Here is a 21,082-nt window from a genome sequence, read left to right as displayed (position 1 = left end):
GGGGATTGAGCCAGCAACTCAGGCATGTGCCCTTTGCTGGAATCGAACATGGGACCCTTCAGTCTGCAGGCTGATGCTCCATCCACTGAGCTAAGCCGGCTAGGGCCAAATGTATTTCTTAATCATGTTAGGTGATGGCTCTGTGTCTCAGTTGGTTGCTGCTAGGCTTCAGGTATTTTTTTTAATATGTTTTTATTAATTTTTAGAGAGAGTGGAAGGGAAAGGGAGAGATAGGAACATCAATGAGAGAGAAACATCGATTGACTGCCTCCTGCGCGCCCCCTACTGGGGATCCAGCCTGCAATCCCGGGCATGTGCCCTGACCAGGAATCAAACTGTGGCCTCTTTGCTCTTCATTGATGTTCAACCACTGAGCCACAGTGGCCAGGCAGTAAACAGTTTCTGCTCTTCCCTCCTTATTCCAGGGTCCAGACAGAAAGAGAAGCACATTCCTGGGTACACCTTTATTTCGTACAGAAAACAGGAACTAGGGACCACTAATTGAATCACACAGTTGCATTTATCTACCATCCAAATGCCAAAACACACCAACACATGTCACTGTTACAAACCAAAAGCCAATGAAACAAGTAACAATAGGCAGGAAAGTAGAATCTTGTAAGAGGGAAGGTAAAAATAGCTGAAAAATTACCCTATGTAATGCTTCTATATAGTTTAATAATAAAATAGAAATAGTAGCAAATATATTAGCTTAATAATGTCTCAATTACAAATAAGCAGTGATTTTAGGAAACCTGGAGAATATAAAAGATAGTAAGGAAGGAAGGAAATATGTATAAACTTGACAGCTAGTTATAAAAGCTATCAACGCTTTATGTATCTTCATGAGTTAATATTACACATTGTTGTTCAAAATATTATCAAATGCTGCTATTAGTAGAAAAAATAAAATTTTTATAGTAAAGAAGACTATATTTGTGGTATATTAAAAATATACTTTAGCCCTGGCCAGTGTTGCTCAGTGGTTGGAGTGTTGTCCCCTTCACCAAAGGGTTACAGGTCCAATTCCCAGTCAGGGCACATGTATCAGGCAACCAATTAATGTCTCTCTCTCTCTCTCTCTCTCTCTCTCTCTCTCTCTCTCTCTCTCTCTCTCTCTCTCTTCCTGTCTCTGTACAATCAATGAAAAGCATATCCTTGGGTGAGGATTAATATATATATATATATATACTTTATCTAAGCAAAAATATGCCACACTTTATTTATTTTTGTTTTATCTTGAGACTTTTAAACTACTATTTCTGTTTTTAAATCTGGCTATGGAAGAAGACTTTTACATGACAGCTCATTTATTTCCTACAAAAGTCACCCAATTAAAGGACCTTTACAAACATTCGTATGCTATCAAATTTACATAATTTGACAGTTGGCTCAGTTGAGAGCCTTTACTTTAAGAATGTCATCTTTGCTAGTTGCCTATTTTATTGTTTTACAATTATGCTTATCCTGCTGAAAGCTGTAGAAAGAATGACTCTAGAAACTTATTTTGAATATGAGGCAATAAGGCAAGTAGATGCTGAATTCATTAGTCTGCAGCTTTCCTGAGGACAGGCTTTTCGTATTCCCTACAATCCTGACAGAGAATAGACACTGAATAAATTTTGAAAGACTGCATTAATAAATAGTATCTCTCTCTTCATTGCTCACATTGACCAAAGGAAAACACAGTTTCATACAAGTCACAGGCATGAATATGAATATGATTTGAGAGTCTTTTATGAGACAGAAACTGTGCTATGTATCAGGCTGAATTGGCAGCAAAGACTTTTTAGCTGGCTATGGACAAATGCCTCCAATGAACAGATATTAGCAATATACTAGAGGCCCAGTGAACAAATTCGTGCACCAGTAGGGTCCCTCAGCCTGGCCTGCGGGATGGGGCAGAAACCAGCTCTCTGACATCCCCTGAGGGGTCCCAGATTGCAAGAGGATGGAAGCCAGACTGAGGGTCCCCACCAGTGCACGATTGGGGCCAGGGAGGGATGCAGTAAATTGGCCAGCTGGGGAGGGACCGCGGAAGGGATCCAGAGTGTGTCTGGTCCATCTCTTTCAGTCCCAATCAGCCGGACCCCAGCAGCAAACTAACCTGCCAATTGGATTGGAGCGTCTGCCCCTTGATGGTCAGTGCACGTCATAGCAAGTGGTTGAGTGGCCTTAGCATATTACACTTTGATTGGTTGAACAGATGACCAGACGACCAGACCCTTAGCATATTAAGCTTTTATTATATAGGATATTCAGATGTAATATTTAGACAGGTTAGGCTAACCCAGGTCTTCCCATTCTTGAATGCACATTAGTTCCTGAATGCACATTAGACTAGCCTACACAGTATTTTTTTAATATATTTTATTGATTTTTTTACAGAGAGGAAGGGAGAGGGATAGAGAGTCAGAAGCATCGATGAGAGAGAAACATCAATCAGCTACCTCCTGCACACCCCCCATTGGGGATGTGCCAGCAACCAAGGTGCATGCCCTTGACTGGAATCGAACCTGGGACTCTTCAGTATGCAGGCCGATGCTCTATCCACTGAGCCAAACAGGTTAGGGCAACACACACAGTATTTTTTATAATGTCAATACTAGGACCCACCCCCAGAAATGCTAATTTAGTTAGTCTGGAAGGGGGATTGTACATAGATGGTATCAAAAGCTCCCCAGATGATTCTAATATACTACCTTCATTCAGAATCATTAATCTAGTTACTCCAGTACATTGCTACTATAGTGTGGTTCTTAGAATAGCACCATTTCTCACATAAGAGGTTGTGAGAAAGGCAGAATCTCAAGGCTCATCTCAAACTTACTGTATTAGAATCAACATTTTGACAAGATCTTCCAGGAGATTTATATGCACATTAGAATTTAATAAGTGCTGTGCTCAGTGTATAAGGTATTATGACAAAATGATGTCTTGGGGATGGTGAGACAAAGGAGTGGTGTGACACTGTCATAGGTAGTCAGATAGGCATGAGCCGAGCAGGAACCGTAGGTCAGGTTCAGAGGATCACTAGAGCAGAGAGCCACAGGTGCCTAGCAACAGGCAAAACTCCAGCCCTTGCCTAACCACTCCCTTAAGCATTAACCCCTGGAGATGACATGTGGGCCTCTGCTGTGTTTCAGCTCCAGGCCCAGAGAAGCAGCAAAGTCAGATGGAATAACAGCATGGCTGACATCTGGACCAGCTGTGATGATTAATGAACCCTGTGCCCTGGCTCCAACCAGTCAGTCCCTGTAGACCACAACCCTGAGGGGGCATACCTGGAAAACTGAAAAAGATTCCATTGAGGTCCTCCCCTAAGACCTCCATATAAAAGCTCTTAGGGCAGGGACCCCTCGCATCCTCTCTCTCTCTTTGCTCTCTCAGGCACCTCTCTCTCTCTCTCTCTCTCTCTCTCTCTCTCTCTCTCTCTCTCTCTCCCCTAAGCTCTCAGAGCCCTTCTTTCCTCTCCGTAACTTGTATCCTGAGCCCGTTTCTTCTATGGCTCACTTCTTTTACCTCAGGGATAAGGCCCACAAAGCACCTAGCTCTGCACGCAAACAGGAGTTTGCACCCATGAGACCTATGAGACTAAAGCAAACAGAGGCCGTTCTTGTTTTTTCCCTAAATGAATAAATTTATTAAAACTTTGAAGACATTTAACAATTTATTGAAGCCATAAATATAAATTCTTAACTCTAAAAACACAAAAATTCAAGTTCAAAGGCTTTAGAAAGAATCCCTTAAAGGGTTAGTGCTACATTTTTGTTAGGCTGGTACTTGGAACAATTTTGATATCATTTTGAAATGAAATTTTTGGACTGGAACCAGGATTCTTTGTCCGCCAGAACTGAAGAATGAATCCATGGACAGAAGGTAGCATAGCAAAGGTGGAGTTTTATTGAAGAACAGGTACAGACTCCCACATGGGGAGAGGGAAAGAGTCCCACAGAATGGACTCCCACGTGGGGAGGGGGAAAGGGTCCCACCAACTTTCTGTTTCCATGGTTTATAAAGGCTCCAAGTCTCTGTGTCCTGATATCCCCTTTGATTGGTCACTATAGCAACTCCTGAACTCAAAGGTCAAACACCACATGGGACATGTGATGCCCTCCTCCCTCATTGTTCTCTTCTTTCTTCTTATTTTGTAAATATAGACTTTTGGGGCTACTTCCCGTTCCCTTGTCTTATGTAAATACAACAGTTGCTGCTCCCTGCACCTGGCTTCCTTGTGTTATGGAGATGTACCTTCTCCCAATCTGTAGCCCTGTGTTTTTCCATGGACCCCAATTCTAAAAATTCCCTAAGCCTGCCTATATTCCCCTAAAATTCCTGTTTCAATTTCACCTCTGACCCATTGCCTTGATAAACTGAGAGGCACATGAAATTATAGAGAGATGAGAGTTTCATATTTGTATTTGTGTAAATGGAGCAAATACCACCAGGTTTCCCATTTAACGAACTGCCCTTTCTTTTACAATACTTTGGAGCAATAAGCCTTTACCTTTTCACTGTCCCCAATCAGAGAAGAGCCACTCAGGTGCCTTTGTCCTAACACACCTTGAAGTATTTGTCAGGAGTTAAAACCCTGGCTGAATTATCCGTTATAGGGATGCAGGTAAAAATGTCCCAGAAGGTGCTTACTCTGTTCTTTCACATGTCACATTCACTAGGCTGGTCACAGGTAGAAATTGATTAAACATTTTGCAACCATGATTTTATCCACAAGTAGGTTAAGATTATTAATAAAAGGCATGACGTCAGAACCTGAACCAGCAGTCTGCCCCAAGGTGGCTGTTCAGGGATGAAGCTGTGACACAAGCCATCCCAGCCGCCTTGTGCCTCCATCCCATCCAGGTACCGTGTTTCCCCATGAGCCAACCACACCAGAAGGTCACCAGGCTCTGGCAGTCCTGGACAACAGTGGCATCCCATGCCTTCGGTGCCTGCGTGTGGCCTGGTGGTGGTCTCTACAGGAAGACACAAGTGCCACCAAGCTGAACCAGTTGGGGTCTGTGCCGTCTGGAACTAGCCACTCCATCTGGTCCACCATCTTCTCCATGCAGTTTCTCTGCCTTTCAGACCAGGAGCACGGGGTACCCAGCCATGAATGAGCAGCCAGGGAGCACATTGAAAGGAGTTTGGGAGGTAAAATAGAAATTTTTAGGGGGGAAATAGGCAGGTTTAGAAAAATTTTAGAAATTAAGGGCCCCATGGAAAAAACACAGGGCTACAGAGCTGGGAGAGGTACTTTTCCATAGCACAAGGGAGCCAGGTGCAGTTATATTTCCATAAGACAAGGGAGCAGCAACAGTTACATTTACATAAGATAAGGGAACTGGGAGTAAAAAAAGGCCTATATTTACAAAATAAAGAGAAGGAAGAAAGCCCAGAAGGAATGGGAGAACAATGAGGGAGGAGGGCCTGGCATGTCCCATGTGAGGTTTGACCTTTGCTCGCAGGAGTTGCTCTACAGGGACCAAATCAAAAAGGAGGGGGGGGGGTGATCATGGCCAATCAGAGGGCAGATCAGGACACAGGGACTTGCAGCCTTTATAAACTGTGGAAGAAGGGACTGGTGGGGGTGGAACTCTTTCCTGTGGGAGTCTTTCCTCTTCCCCACGTGGGAGTCTGTACTTGTTCTTCAATAAATGTTCACCTTTTCTATAACATCTTCTGTCCTTGGATTCATTCTTTAACTATGAGAGACAAAGAATCCAGGGAACCATCCTGCCCAGGGCAATACCATGTAATCCAGCCCAGAAATCCTGTATCAACATCACAGCGACATTGGGTATGGCTGGGACTTGGGGTGGGCCTCCAGGTGCAGTGCTCCAGGAACTTGGTCAGCAGCCGTAGGGTGCACAACCTCAACTCGTCCTCCATGGCCAGTGTCCTCCTAGAGAGCACCGAAGAGGCCTCCAGATGTGACTCAGATTGGATGCCTCCCCCTGGGCAGTCCTGGATGGCCTGGGAAAGCACACGAGGTTCCCACATGGAGCCCCGCGCCTCTGTGGCCGCTCCTGCGCTGAGCCTTGCACCAAGAGGCAGTTGTTAATGGTGAGTGCACAGCTATCCTCCCGAGGCTCAGCATGGAGAGAACAGACATAAATGCCTATCTTCCATCTTTCTATAACATGGATTCATCTGATACTTCATAAGCAGCTCTCTAAGGGTCTGGCTTCCAATTTGAGCAGACATCTAAGGGCTGGCTGTGACCCTCCCGAGAGACTGGGGTACTAGCAGACATTTCCTACACCTTATCTGTCTAGCCTGCTCTCACAACAAAACCAAGTGATCCGTATCTCCCTGAAAGGAGTTTGTAACACAAGCTGGTGCTTCAGCTTTTGCAGGTGATGTGTGAGGAACTGTCACCCAGCTCACCTGCATCTGATAGCAAAGCAGCTTTCATTCATGAATCTTACGAGATTGTAGGGGGCAGGGGACGCAGTTCAAAACACATCGGCTCTCTCCCTGGGCTCCTAAAGGCAAACAGGCCCATCCCTCAGTCTCTCCATGAAAGGGATCTGTCTGCATACTTTACAAGCTGCTGCCCGATGGTCTGGCTGCTAATTTAGCTGTGACCCTTCTATGAGACTGAAGAGATCAATGGATATTTTCCTCCCTATCTCCACCCAGCTCACTGCAACAATAATAGCAAGTTGCCAGTATGTCCCTGGTGTGAGCTTCACATGTCTGATGCCCCAGCTTTTCCAGTTGCCACAGAAGGAATGGGCCCCAAGCCACCTATCTCAGGTAGTCATCAGGCTTGCATTCACAAGCTCCACAGAAATACATGTATTAGCAATAGTACCTCCATATCCATTAATAGTATTTATGTAATGACTAATTTTTTGAATCAAAAGACATAGAGTGTCTAAATGGATAAAAAGCAAAACAAAACAAAACAAAACAAAACAAAAAAACCCAGTCATATGCTGCCTACAAGCGACTCACTTCAGCTTTAAAAACACATACATAAATGTGAAGGGATGGAAAAAATATTTCATACAAAGGAAAATCCAAAAAGCAGAGGTAGCTATACAGCTATACTTATATCAGATAAAATAGACTTCAAATCAAAGACTATAGTAGGAGACAAGGGGAGTCACTATATGATGATAAAGGCATAAATTAATCAAGAGTGTGTAATGTATGTAAACATCTATGCACCTAACATAAGAACATCCTACATAATAAAAGCCCAATATGCAAATTGTCCCCTCCGGCGGTTAATTGACCTGGAGTTCGACCACCAGGAGATCAGGAGTTTGACCGCTCACTGATGTGCGCTGACCACCAGGGGGCGGGTGGAATTGCTGCAACCTCTTGCCGGCTACCTGGGGTGGGGTGATGGGGACAGAGGTGCAGTGAGAATGTGAGGTGTCCGCTGAGCTCGCTCTCACCCCCCTGCTACCCTCCCCAGGGATGCCAGGGCTCGCATGCCAGGGAAACCCCAGCACTCAGGTGCCAGGTGCCCACAAAGAGCCCTCCTTCTGGGTGAGAAGGGCCGCAGCCACCAGGAATTCAGGGGCTGGTCGAGCTCCCTGTGGGTTCATGCAGGAGCTGGTCTGCGAGGCCGGCTGGGAGAGAGCATGCTGCCTGCCCGGGGTTCTGTGCAGTGCTGCTGGGCAGCCCAGAGGCCCATGCTGTGCCCTGGCCCGTGACATCTGGCCACACTCACCGCATCTCCAAGTGGGGACTTGGGTGCTGTAACTCAGGCAGAAGGGGGTAGGCATGGCGGCCTGGGGCCCCAGGTTCTGCCCAGGGTCAGAGATCAGCTGAGACCTGTCCTTCCACTCCATAAGCTCACACTGTGATCACCGGCTGGGCCTAGTACACCGGGCCTCTAGTCTTAATATATAAAGCATATATTAACAGAGCTCAAGGGAGATGTAACAGCAATAAAGTTTTAGCAGCGGACTCAATACCCAGTTTTATAACTGGATAGATCTTCCAGAGAGAGAATCAGCAATGATAGTTATACTTACATTACACATTATATTGAATGAATCTCCAAGACATACTGAAGAATGAAACTAACACTAGCAGAATGTACATTTTCTCAAGTGTATATAAAATATTCTCTAGGATAAATCATATGTTTGGCACAAAAATAAGTAGCAATAACTTTAATAAGTTTGGAAACATATCTAACATCTTTTCCAATCACAATGGTATAAAACTAGAAATGAATTACATAGAAAAACAGGAAAATTAATAATTATGTAAAGATTAAACATTAACCTTACATAGCTAATAGTCAAAAAAGAAATCAATTGGTAAATAAAAAAAATCTGAGATCATAAAATTGAAAACACAACATGCCAAAATTGGGATAGAGTAAAAAAATTCTAAGAAATAAGTTTGTAGCAATATATGCCTACATTAAGAAAAAAATCTCTAATAAACAACTTTATACACCAAGAACCGAGAAAAAGAAGCACAAAGCTGAAAATTATTAGAAGGAAGGAAATAATAATAATCAGAATAAAAACAAATAAAAGATAAAAAAAGACAATATAATATTGATAAAAGAGAGCTGTTGTTTGAAAGATAAATAAAATAAATCTTTAGAGGACTCAAATAAAATTATAAATGAAAGAAAAAAAAACATTACAACTGATACCACAGAAATACAAAGAATCAAAAGACTTGATGAGCAATTATACACCAACAAATTGGACAACCTAGAGGAAATGGATAAATTCTTAGAAACATACAACCTACATAAATGAATCATGAATAAATAGAAAATCTGAAAAGAACAATAAGAAGAAATAGGATGGGATTACTAAAAAATGATAATACAGAACCAGATGGTTTCAGAGGTGAATTGTACCAAACATTAAAAGAAGAATTTATGCCAATACTCAAAGTCTCCCAAAAGAGTATAAGAGGAGAAAACAACCTCCATTCATGATAAAAAAAATCTCAACAATCTGTACAGAGAGATAGCATATGTCAACATAAAAAACCTAAAATATGACAGGCCCACAGCTAACATCACACTCAACAGTGAAAAGCTGATTTTTTTTCTCTAAGCTCAAGAACAAGATAAGGATGCCCAGTTTTATTTAACACAGTAATGGAAGTCCTAACCAGAGAAATTAGGAAAGAAAAAAAAAAATTAAAAGCATCCAAATCAGAGGAGAAGCAGCAAACTTGTCTCTATTTATAGGTGACATTATATTATACAAGAGGCCCAGTCCACGAAATTTGTGCACTCGGCAGGGGTCAGGTAGGGGTGGTGTCCCTCAGCCTGGCCTGCGCCCTCTCACAGTCTGGGAGCCCTCGGGGGATGTCCGCCACTGCCACTGATTTCGCCAGCCGTGAGCCTGGCTTTTGGCTGAGAGGCACTCCTCCTGTGAGAGCACACTGACAACCAGGGGCAGCTCCTGTGTTGAGCGTCTGCCCCCTGGTGGTTAGTTCATGTCATAACAAGTGGTTGTTCTGCTGTTGGGCCGAAACTGGCTCTCCGATATCCCCTGAGGGGTCCCAGATTGTAAGAGGGTGCAGGCCAGGCCAAGGGACCCCACTGGTGCATGGTCAGGGCTGGGGAGGGATACAGGAGGTTGGCCAGCTAGAGAGGGACCACAGGAGAGCTCCAGGGTGTGTCCTGCTCATCTCTCTCAGTCCCAATGGGCCAGACCCCAGAAACAAGCTAACCTACCAGTTGGAGCATCTGCCCCTGGTGGTCAGTGCATGTCATAGCGAGCAGTTGAGCGGCCTTAGCATATCATTAGCATATTATGCTTTGAGTGGTTGAATGGCTGACCAGACAACTGGACACTTAGCTTACTAGGCTTTTATTATATAGGATAAAGAAAACCCTAAAGTCCACCAAAAGACTATTAGAATTAATAAACAAAATCAGTAAGTTGTAGGATTCAAAATCAATAAAAAAATCAGTTATGCTTTATACATTGACAACAAGCTATCAGAGAGAGAAATCAAGAACAATCACAAACAATGGCATCAAAAATAAAAAAAAATGCTAGGAATAATTTTAATGAAGGAGGTGAAAGATCTATACACTGAAAATTATAAGAAATTGAGGAATAAAATTAAATTGAAAAAGACACAAGCAAACAAAAAGATATTAAAAGAAAATGTTATATATGTGCTCAATGGAATGTTAGTTGGCCATAAAGATGAAATACTGCCTTTGGTGACAACATGAATGGATCTTGAGAGTATTATCTAAGTGAAACAAGTCAGATGGAAAAGGACAATAAAATTATGGTTTCAAATAAAATTATGGTTTCACTCACATGTGGAATATAAAACAAAATGTAACAAATGAACTAACGAAACCAAAACCAAACCAAATGTATAGATACAGAAGACATGATGGCGGATGCCAGGGAGTACAGGGGATAAGGGGAGCATGGATTGGTTAAAGGGGATTAAATATATGGTAAAGGAAGAAAACGAGACTTTTGGTTGTGAATACACAATAGAGTCTACAGATATCAAGTTATACAGTTGTACAAATGAAATGTATATAATGTTATTAACCAATGTTACTTCAATCAATTTAATTTTAAAGATGAAAGATACTTGGTGCCCATGTATTTGAAGAATTAATATTGTTAACATGTCCATACTACCCTAAGCAATCTACAGATCGAGTGCAATCCTTATCCAAATTCCAATGTCATTTTTTTCAGAGAAATAGAACAAACAATGCTAAAATTTAAGTTGAAAACAAAAACACGAAAGGCCCTGAATAGCCAAAGCAATCTTGAGAAAGAAAAAAATGCTAGAGGCATCATACTTCTGGATTTCAACCTTTAGTAATCAACACATTATAATATTGGCAGAAAAGCAGATACATATTACAATAGAACAGAATAGAAAGCACAAAGGAAAAACCTATGCACGCTGAGTGGGGCAAAAGTAGGTTTACAGTTGTGAGTATGCAACACATGAATTTATTCTTGTATTAAAATTTATTAATTACTGTATTATTTTCCATACAAACAATAGCAAATCTAATTTTGACCCACTCTGTATTTGGTCAACAGATTTTATTTATTTTTTTAATATATTTTTATTGATTTCAGAGAGAAAAGGAGAGGGAGAGATAGAAACATCAATGATGAGAATAATTGATCAGCTGCCTCTTGCACACCCACTTCTGGGGATCGAGCCTGCAACCTGGGCATGTGCTCTGATGGGGAATCAAACTGTGACCTCCTGAGGTTGATGCTCAGCCACTGAGACACACCAGCCTGGCTCACTGAGGATTTATATGTTTACTAGGGGCCCGGTGCACGAAATTCATGCACTGGGTGTGGGGGGGAGGGGAGTGTCCCTCAGCCCAGCCTGCCCCCTCTCACATACTGGGAGCCCTCAGGCGTTGACCCCCATCACCCTCCAATTGCAGGATCGGCCCCTTGCCCAGGCCTGACGCCTCTGACAGAGGTGTCAGGCCTGGGCAGGGGACCCTCATTTCCCCCCATCACTGGTTCTGCCCCCAGCCCAGGCCTGATGCCTCTGGTCCAGGCATTAGGCGTGGGCAGGGAACCCCCAGACCCCTCCGATTGCTGGCTCTGCCCCTTGCCCAGGCCTGATGCCTCAGCCAGAGGCGTAGACCCCCATCACCCTCCGATCACCTGATCGGCCCCTTGCCCAGGCCTGACGCCTCCGCCAGAGGTGTCAGGCTTGGACAGGGGACCCCCATCTCCCCCCGATCACTGGCTCTGGCCCCCGCCCAGGCCTGAGGCCTCTGGCCCAGGAATCATGCCTGGGCAGGGGACCCCCATCTCCCTCTGATCGCTTGCTCCACCCCCCGCCCAAGCCTGACGCCTCTGACCCAGGCTTCAGGCCTGGGCAAGGGGACCATCATATCCCCCCAATCCCTGGCTCCGCCCCCCACCCAGGCCTGATGCCTCGGCCAGAGGAGTTGACCCTCATCACCCTCCGATCACCAATCACCGGATCGGCCCCTTGACCAGGCCTGAGGCCTCCAGCAGAGGTGTCAGGCCTGGGCAGGGGACCCCCAGCTCCCCGCGGTTTCAGGCTCCGCCCCTGCCCAGGCCTAACGCCTCTGGCTGAGGCGTCTGGCTCGGGCAGCGGGGACCCGCAGCTGCAGCGGCCCTGCAATCCTGGGCTCCGCTTTAGGCCCAGGCAAGGGACCCCTAGCTCCCGGGACTGCCAGCTTCGATCATGCTCAGCTCCCATCGCTGGCTCCACCCCTACTTCCTGCTATCACTGGCCAGGGCGGCAAAGGCGCCTGATTCTCTGATCATGGCTGGGGGGCAGGGCAAAGGCGGCCCCGGGGCCGCCTTTGCCCTGCCCCCCAGCTCTTAGCTCCCCCCTGGGTTTCCGATCACTGTCAGTGGCAGGGGGCTTCTTCCTGCTTTCCCTTTCGCCTCCCTGCATTGTGCCTACATATGCAAATTAACCGCCATCTTGTTGGCAGTTAACTGCCAATCTCAGTTGGCAGTTAACTGCCAATGATAGTTGGCAGTTAATTTGCATATAGCCCTGATTAGTCAATGAAAAGGGTATCGTCGTACGCCAATTACCATTTTTCTCTTTTATTACTGTTGATGTTCATCAGGAATATTGGCCTGTAATTTTCTTTACTGTGGTGTCCTTTTCTCATTTTGCCATAATTTAGGGTAATAAATGCTAGACTCATAAAATGAGTTTGGAAGTATTCCTTCTTCTTCTTCTTCTTCTTTTTTTAAAGAAGAGTTTAAGAATTGGTATTAGTGATTATTTAAATGTTTGGTTGACTTAACTAGTGAAGCCATATGGTCTTAGATTTTTGTTGGGAGGTTTTTTATTCATGATTCAATCTTTCTAGTACTGATCAGTCTATTCAGATTTTCTATTTCTTTGAAAAACTAGTAATTTTCCATGTCTTCTAGGTTATCCAATTTGTTGGGACATAATTTGTTCATAGTAGTCTTTTATGATCCTTTGTATTTCTGTGGTATCACTTTGATTTTTGAGTTCTCTGAGTCTAAAGATTGGTCAATTTTAGCTTTTCAAAAACACAGCTCTTATTTCATTGACCTTTTCTATTGTGTTTTTTTTTTTTGTCTCTATTTTTAATTTCTCTTTTGATTTCTTTCTTGATCCATTGGTTGTTTGGTACATGCTCTTTAATCTCCACATAGTTGTGAATTTTCCAGTTTTCTTGTAGTTGATTTCTAGTTTCATACTATTGGAAAAGATGTTATTAAGACTGCCAGCTATCAGAGGGGAAAGGGTTTGGGGGCGGGGGGGGGGGCACTGGATGGAAAAGTTGAAGGGATTAAGAAAACACCTCATAGACACAGAAAACAGTATGGTGGTTACCAGAGGGAAAGGGGGGTGGGGGAGAGAAAAACTAAAATAAATGAATAAGTAAAAATTTATTAAGACACATTTTGTGGTATAGCATGGTCTGTCCTGTAGAATTTTTCATGTGTGCTTGAGAAGAATGTGTATTATGTTCTTTTGGATGGAATGTGCCATATATGTCAAGTCCACCTGGTCTAACAAGTTGTTTAAGGCCCCTGTTTACAGTAGCACTGACTGAGAACACTGTTAAGTCGTGAACATTAACTGGAGAACAGTCGGTTTGGAAAGTGCATTCCGTGGGGCTCCTGCCTCTGTTCACAGCCTACTGTGCAATCTTGGCCAAACCATAACCCTTCCTGGCCTGGGCTGACCCATCTGTTAACATTGCAGGATTTCCCTCTTTTTAAAAATTACGTAAATTAGAGCTAGTTTACAAGCTTAGGTTACCTGTGACAGATGGCATATTTAAGGAATTATTTGTTAAAAATATTTTTTTTATTACCCTTTCCAAGGAGACCTGCAACAGGAGTTTGTACACTACACACTCAGCGGCAAGCAGGCAGAGCGGCCCTGTTTTGCTGCCACCACAGCTGTGAAGAGGAAAGTCTGGTGTAGAAAATGAACTTTGTTTCTGTCGCTCTATATGGAACAAATGTTAGGCCAGCTTTTAAAAACTCTGAGTTAAGGTAAACAAAACAGGAAATTGTGTGAGCCTCACCAGGACTCCATTGGTGTATCTGAGCTCCTGCTCCCAAAGGGCCACTCATAAATGAATTGCTTGAACTACTAAGAACAAGCCCTTCTCATCTTCCAAATGCTTTATTTACTGAGGAGACTGTGCTTATATCCCAGACCCGGAGCCCTTCTTTCTGACCTCCAAAGGCATAAATAAATGGCAAGTCAGGGCAACAGGCAGAACAAAAGAGAGCTCCCATGTTCATGTCCCTGCACTGAACCAGACTTGGCCTATCTCCCAGTAGGTCCCAGATCTTCACCTATTTACCTGCTGACGTGGTCACAAGACAATCCTTGATTTGACTGCTGAGATGAAGACCAGAGATTTCATCATTGTGTGCATTAAGTGTAAAAATTGGCTCATCTGAACGTGCATCCAAATTATACACAAAGCAGTCATCTGTACTGGCCAAGAGATGACAAGGTGCAAAGTGATTCCCAGTCCCTCTCTCAATCTGCCCCCTGAATCACCACATTTGAAGGCTTTCATCTGGACTTCATACAAAGCCACTGACTTATCGTATGACCCAGAAATCGGAGTCTAGGCTTCAAATGGATGAAACTGTAGAGTCTGAACCTTGTCTGTGTGCACAGCAAGGCCAGCTGCTGGTTTCCCAAAGGACACATCCCACAGAATCAGTGCTGTCAGCTGATGTACTTGCCAGCACCTTTCTGATCAGCTTATTCCATGAATCGTCCAGGACAGCAACAGTATACCCTTCTGCTGAGGCACTTCAAAAAAATAAAAATAAAAAAATGGGCAAAGGACCTGAATGAACATCTTTCTAATGAAGACATACAAATGGCCAACAACCACATGAAAATAAGGTGCTCAACGTTGCTAATCATCACTAATTATAAAACCACAGTGAGATTCCCCTCACAGCTGATAAAATATCTATTATCAAATGGACAAGAGCTAACAAATACTGGTGAAGATGTGGAGCAGAGGGAAGCGTTGTGCACTGTGGATGGTAATGTGAACTGATCTGCAATATGACGTTTCCTCAAAAAATTAAAAATAGAACTATGCACTTATGACTCAGTAATCCTACTTCTGGGAAAGATCCAAATGAAACAAAACCATTAAATGGAAGAGATTTTTGTATGCTCATGTTCATTACATCATAATTTACAATAGCCAAGGTATGGAAACATCCTATGTTTCTGTTGATGAGTAAATGGATAAAAAAATGAATGCATGTATAAATACATACATATATATATGAAATGAACTTCATATATAAAATGAATACATATATAATATATACAAAAATGAAATATTTTTTCAGACATGAGAAAGAAAATCCTGCCATTTTTAACAACATGGATGAAACTGGAGGGCTTTACATTAAGTGAAGTAAGTCAGAGAGGGAAATAGAAATAACTGCATGGTATCACTTATAAGTGAAGAAAAAAAATTGACTCTTGATAATAGAAACAGAATAGAAAAGTGGTTGTGAGGGGTTTGGGATGGGAGGAATAGGGAGAGATTGGTAAAGGGTACAACTTTCAGTTATAACAAGATGAATGAGTTTTGAGGATCTAATGTTTAACATGGTGACTGTAGATGATAACACTATTGTATAATTGAAATTTGCTAAGAGAGTATAAGTTAAATATCTCTCACACAGAGAAAAGGTAAACATGTGAGGTGATGGATGTGTTAATTAACCCTGTGGGGGGAATCCTTTCACACTGTATATATACTTTGAATCTTTACATTGTACATTTTAAATATCTTACAATTTTATTCAACAATGTACCTCAATAAAGCTGAAAAGTTGTGTTAATGAATCTTCTAAAAGGCCTTATCATATTTTTCCATTTCTTCCTCTTGAAAAATTTTTACTCTGCTGATTGAATATCATGAACAGCTTTTCCAGAATCCCTCCCTATTCATTCATTATAATACTGCTCTCAGATGTAAATTATAAATATAGTTGATATGCAAAGTATGCATTCAGAGTTTGCATTTATTTCTTTAGTGTAATGTTGCCAGGAAGAATAAAGTGGCTTTTTTTATTCTGTTACCAGATACTGCAGGCAACTTTATTTTGATTCAATAGGAAATGTGAATTAAAGAGTTATCTAGCTGCCAGCTTATAGAGCACACTATAGTGTATATGGATGATGAATTATAATGTACATCTGAAACTTATACAGTTTTATTAACTAATGTTACCTCAATTTAAAAACAAAGGCTATGAAGAGTTTTGTTACTCTATTAGCGATCTGTAATACTTTAAAGCATGGAATGCTTCAAGTTAAAACACTTGGGGAAATGTCTTTTTGATAATTATAATAATCACTCTACCAGTCAATGTACTATTAGTGTTCCCTCACTCTGTTATGTTATTCTAGCATATAAATCTGATCTTGTTAACCTCCTACACAATATTTTTTCATGAACCCTCTCCCCCTCAGCCCCCCCCCCTCCCCATGATGGGGCAATCTCTAAATTGATTACCTAAGAGGCACTGCCCTTCATGATCTGGCTGCTCCCCCTTTCGTACTTTATGCCCTTCCTCCTACTCTTTTTACTTTGAGTTTCAACAATACTCAACTACTTGCCAGGTTTGTCCATACATTGGTACATATTGACTAAATGACACACTTCTATTTACCAATTTAGGTGATCGTAAATACTTCCCCAAACTCAACATTGCCCCTCTGTTACCTCCTTCTCTTCTCTTCCCTCAGTACTTTGCACAATATGTCTGAACTAGCAAATGCCTATTTGTTCACAGAATACATATGCATTGAGTGTCCCCTAATGTGACAGGTATCTGCATGTGTGAAGGTCTTTTCTTGCCACCCGTCCCTCAGGAACTCCAGAAGAGTTCAGTTGAGAAAAGAGTTCTCAACTCTGTCCGGAACCTGGATGCTTCATGTCTCGTCTCCACTCCTTGTCTTCCAGTATTATATACATGTTCTGTTCTGTTCTCTCCTGAGACTTTTCAACTTTGTTCCATTGAGCTTTGGAATCTTTCTAATTTCCCTCTTTGGAAATTAGAAACTCACCCAGTAACACATAATCTAGATTCTTGAATCCCAGCCTAGAGAAAGCACTAGAGGCTTCAAAAACAAAAAAAGAAAGAAAAAATGGCAGTCTTCTATAGGCACTTTTTTTGGACATTATTTTCTTTCTGTAACCCATTTTGAAGGGAGGAATTATGTTTATGCCTGGCATAAAAAATACTGTACATCAAGCATGTCAAACTCATGACCTACAGTGAATACTTTTTTTAAAAAATGTATATTTTATTGATTATTTTACAGAGAGGAAGGGAGAGGGATAGAGAGTTAGAAACATCCATGAGAGAGAAACATTTATCAGCTGCCACCTGCACACTCCCTACTGGGGATGTGCCCGCAACCAAGGTATATGCCCTTGACCGGAATCGAACCTGGGACCCTTCAGTCGGCAGGCTGACACTCTATCCACTGAGCCAAACCGGTTAGGGCATTACAGTGAATACTTTTGCGGCCCAGCCAATATAACGGTATGTAAGAAACTTTTTAATAAAAATTTTGTAACTTAATTTTTACAATATCCTGTTATACATAATTATTAATAATGAACTATGATGTTTGCTAATGGCTGATTACTATAATCGTGTTGCATTCATTTCCCTTACGCACCTTACACGCAGGTGCACCATTTCTCCCCACTAATACTGGCAGCGAATATGTTAGCAGCCGATTGCCACGCCATTAGTCTTGGCCTGACTTGTTTGTTTTGTGCAACAGGAAATGCATCGCTTTCGGAGAACAAGAAAAATAGGTTTGCTTGTATTACGCTTATTAATTTGTGCAGTTATTCAGTGTCTGGTGAGTTAATGTTCAAGAAAAAATTAATTTTTATTAAAATGTTCTATTATTTTTTGTTAACACTCACTCATTTATTTCGGCCCTTTGTATTCAGCATCAGCATGTCTCTATTGAAATACACCTACGTTTCTATGAAAATTGAAGCTTTTGTTTTCTTGTGGCCCACATCAACTTAAACCTTCTTTATGTGGCCCACGTTACCCTTTGAGTTTGACATGCTTGCTGTGCGTATGTAAACCTAATTAAATGAGTGAGCAAATAATGTGTTATTGCTACCTTGCTCACTACAGGGTGATTTTTGACAATGATATTCAACTCAATTTTTCCTCAAGTAGCTATGGTCTAGCAGAATGCTTTTGAAATTGCACTCTGAGGAGCCCTCAGGGGGTGATGGAAGCATGCCGGGGGCAGGGGATGAGAGACAAGAAGGGCCAGGCAGGCAGGGCTCCAGGCTGCAGAGAAAAGTCCCTAGAGTGCATTTTCTGCATTGGACTTCTTCCAAATATTTCAGCTGAATAAATGTTTCCAAGACTCCAAAGTTTAAAAAAGAAAAACCCACATACACCAAAACCACTGATGCAAAACTAGACAAGGGAGTGGCACCGGGTAACTTCCCATAGCACTTAAACCTGTTTCAATTGTACTTTAATACACTTCCTAAAACTTTTCTAAGTATGATACAACATTTTCCAAGAAGACAAAGCATTACAGGCTTGGCAAAGTTGCTTCTCCATCTTTAATGATGACAGACTTCCCATGGGCAAATTTGCATAACAAAAAGATTTATTTACCAGGCATCCCTTCACAGAGGGAATTCAATGATTTAATAATTCCATACCACTTTAACTCCTTGGCACCTAGAACTTGAAGTGTCTCCTGCCAGGAAGACAATTGCCAACAACAATGGACACCTTGGAAAGTGCTAATGCAAAAGGATTAGTAAGCTAGTGCAGACAAAATGAATTATGCTTAGCACTTACAGGTTTTCTGCGGGCAGTAGTAGGATAAATGAGGTATTATTAGTACTGTACATTTTGTGCCAGAGGCAATATCTAGCACTCCAGTGCTTTATACCACTTGATATGCCAGTCTCCACAGTACGTTGTGCCAAGCTGATGCTGACAGAGCAAAGTAACACGCTGAGAGAAAATCCTTTAAGTTCCTGTGTTCCTTGAAATAAAGAAAGATAAAAAAGAATCAAATAGAAATATACTTTGGATTAATTTTTTTACATAACTCCTATGGCTATTAATCACACCAAAAAATCAAAGGAAGTGGTTAGTCTGTCAAAAAGAACTTACGTATTTCAAAGGTACTTTTGATTTTACTTTATTATTTTTTGCTTCTCATCACTGATAATCCACATATTGGAAACAAAGGGGGGGCCTCTTGGGATTTAAGGGAGTGATTTCGCTCATGGTGTCAATATCTATAGCAGAGACAGTTTGCAGTTTTATGATCCTAAAGGAAAAGCAGCAAAATGTCATCTCTGCTCCTTCTAAATAGATGGTGTATTGACAGAAATGAACATGATTTGCCAACATTAGCACAGAAAGAATGTCCCCCTTCAGATCTCAGCACAGACAAGGAGCTTTAGAATGAGAACATCACATGTTTATGACAGTTATGCTTTGATCCAATGAGACCTAAATTGATATGTCATACACTTTGCCTTTATTAATGCATGTTATCACCCAGCTTCTTGTCCGGAAGTCACACCATCCTCCACTTTTTAAACTAGGCACAGTAGACTAGACACTCATTTTATTAGTTTGAGAAATGTATTTGCCAGTAAATGTTTTTGTTGTTGTTGTTAATCTTCACCTGAGGATATATTTTTATTGATTTTTAGAGAGAGTGGAAGAGAGGGGGAGAGAGAGAAACATTGATGTGAGAGAGACACATCGATTGGTTGCCTTCTGCATGCACTTTGACCAGGGCCAGGGATCGAACCTGCAACCTAGGTAAGTGCCATTGACTGGAATTAAACCCGGGACCCTTCAGTCTGCAGGCCAACTCTCTATTGACTGAGCCAAACAGGCTAGGGCAGTAAATGTTTTTTATGCAAGAAAATAGGCACCCCAAATATTTGAACATTAGCTTATTGTAAACAGTACAAAGTATTTAAAAATTACCTCTGTCTTCAGGAGTACAGCATCTGCTAAATCATCATTTTTAAAGTTGTGGCAGCAGATAATAAAATATTACAGAATCAAGGTTTCACTTTCCCTTGGAATCTCTCAAGGTGTGATGCAAGCCTGCATGCAAAATAAAGGAAATCATTGCTATTGGTCAACTGCAATAAAGGAATTTATTTATTTTTGCATCTATTTAGTTATTCATTCAGTACATAAACGCTCTACTAAGGGATAGTTAACTGTATTAGGTGCTAAAGGCCCAAACAAACAAATCACAGTTTTTGCGCTTGAGAGGATGACAGTATTATGGGATAGATGCATGGAAAATAACATGAGTAACAAAACGATCACAGAAGCTAGGACAGATGTGAACACTGGGTGCTATGGATGCAGAAGCTAGAAGATAAGCTGGTGAGTTCTTCAGTGATTTCCGTGCCCTAATGTTTCCAGTAGAATTTGAGAAGACTTGTGTTGGCTTCATGATCCCCTGCTAGAATTTAGAGCCCACGCTGCATCTGACAATTCTTCAGCCACAAACCTTTTGTCCAAGATGCTTCGTTCTGGCTGCCAACTGCCTGGAGAAACTGCATACTTGGGAAATTTATCTATTCAGCTTCCTTTATATTGGAGAGAATTTAAAAATTTCTCTAAAATCACACCCTCTTTTGTTACACCTTTACAGAGCTTCCCTCACTTCTTGTGTAGATACAATTTCTGTTTCTGCCATCAAAATTGTAGTCCTCATTTAAACTGACACTTGGTAGTTGTCATGCTAGTAGAACAGTTATCAGAGACAAAACTTGCAAGAAAAATGTTTTGAGTTTTAATCACTTCACTTTGAAAGCATTCAGATGTTTAAAAAAGCAAGTTTTGTCTCTTAGAAACTTTCCTCTCTTACTGTGAATTTGACTGTTTCAATCCCAGGAAATGCCAACTCTCCCTTGGAGAGCATTAGTCATCACTTTCTTATTATCAAGCATCCTAGAACACAATCCCATACTGATTTGCTTCCTCTATATCTCATTTTACAATTTCTCCTCCTTACTATGCATTAGTGCATAGCAAGTTCC

General features: G+C 41.8%; 1 protein-coding gene and 1 pseudogene across 1 annotated transcript; both read right to left on the bottom strand.

Annotated features, from left to right (window-relative positions):
* Positions 1-3,695: 3,695 nt before the first annotated feature.
* BCL2L10 (BCL2 like 10) lies at positions 3,696-5,889 on the bottom strand. The gene is given in 4 exon segments (XM_059704888.1): positions 3,696-3,701; positions 4,771-4,854; positions 4,857-4,973; positions 5,704-5,889. Coding segments are annotated over 4 exon segments (393 nt in total).
* An 8,130-nt stretch (positions 5,890-14,019) lies between these two features.
* LOC132238874 (periodic tryptophan protein 1 homolog) lies at positions 14,020-20,602 on the bottom strand (annotated as a pseudogene).
* Between the last annotated feature and the right edge of the window lie 480 nt (positions 20,603-21,082).

The sequence above is a fragment of the Myotis daubentonii genome, chromosome 7 (genome assembly GCF_963259705.1).
Source record: "Myotis daubentonii chromosome 7, mMyoDau2.1, whole genome shotgun sequence".
Taxonomy (NCBI): Eukaryota; Metazoa; Chordata; class Mammalia; order Chiroptera; family Vespertilionidae; genus Myotis; species Myotis daubentonii.
Note: the sequence above shows the minus strand (reverse complement) of the source record. Positions and strands in the feature narration are given on the sequence as shown.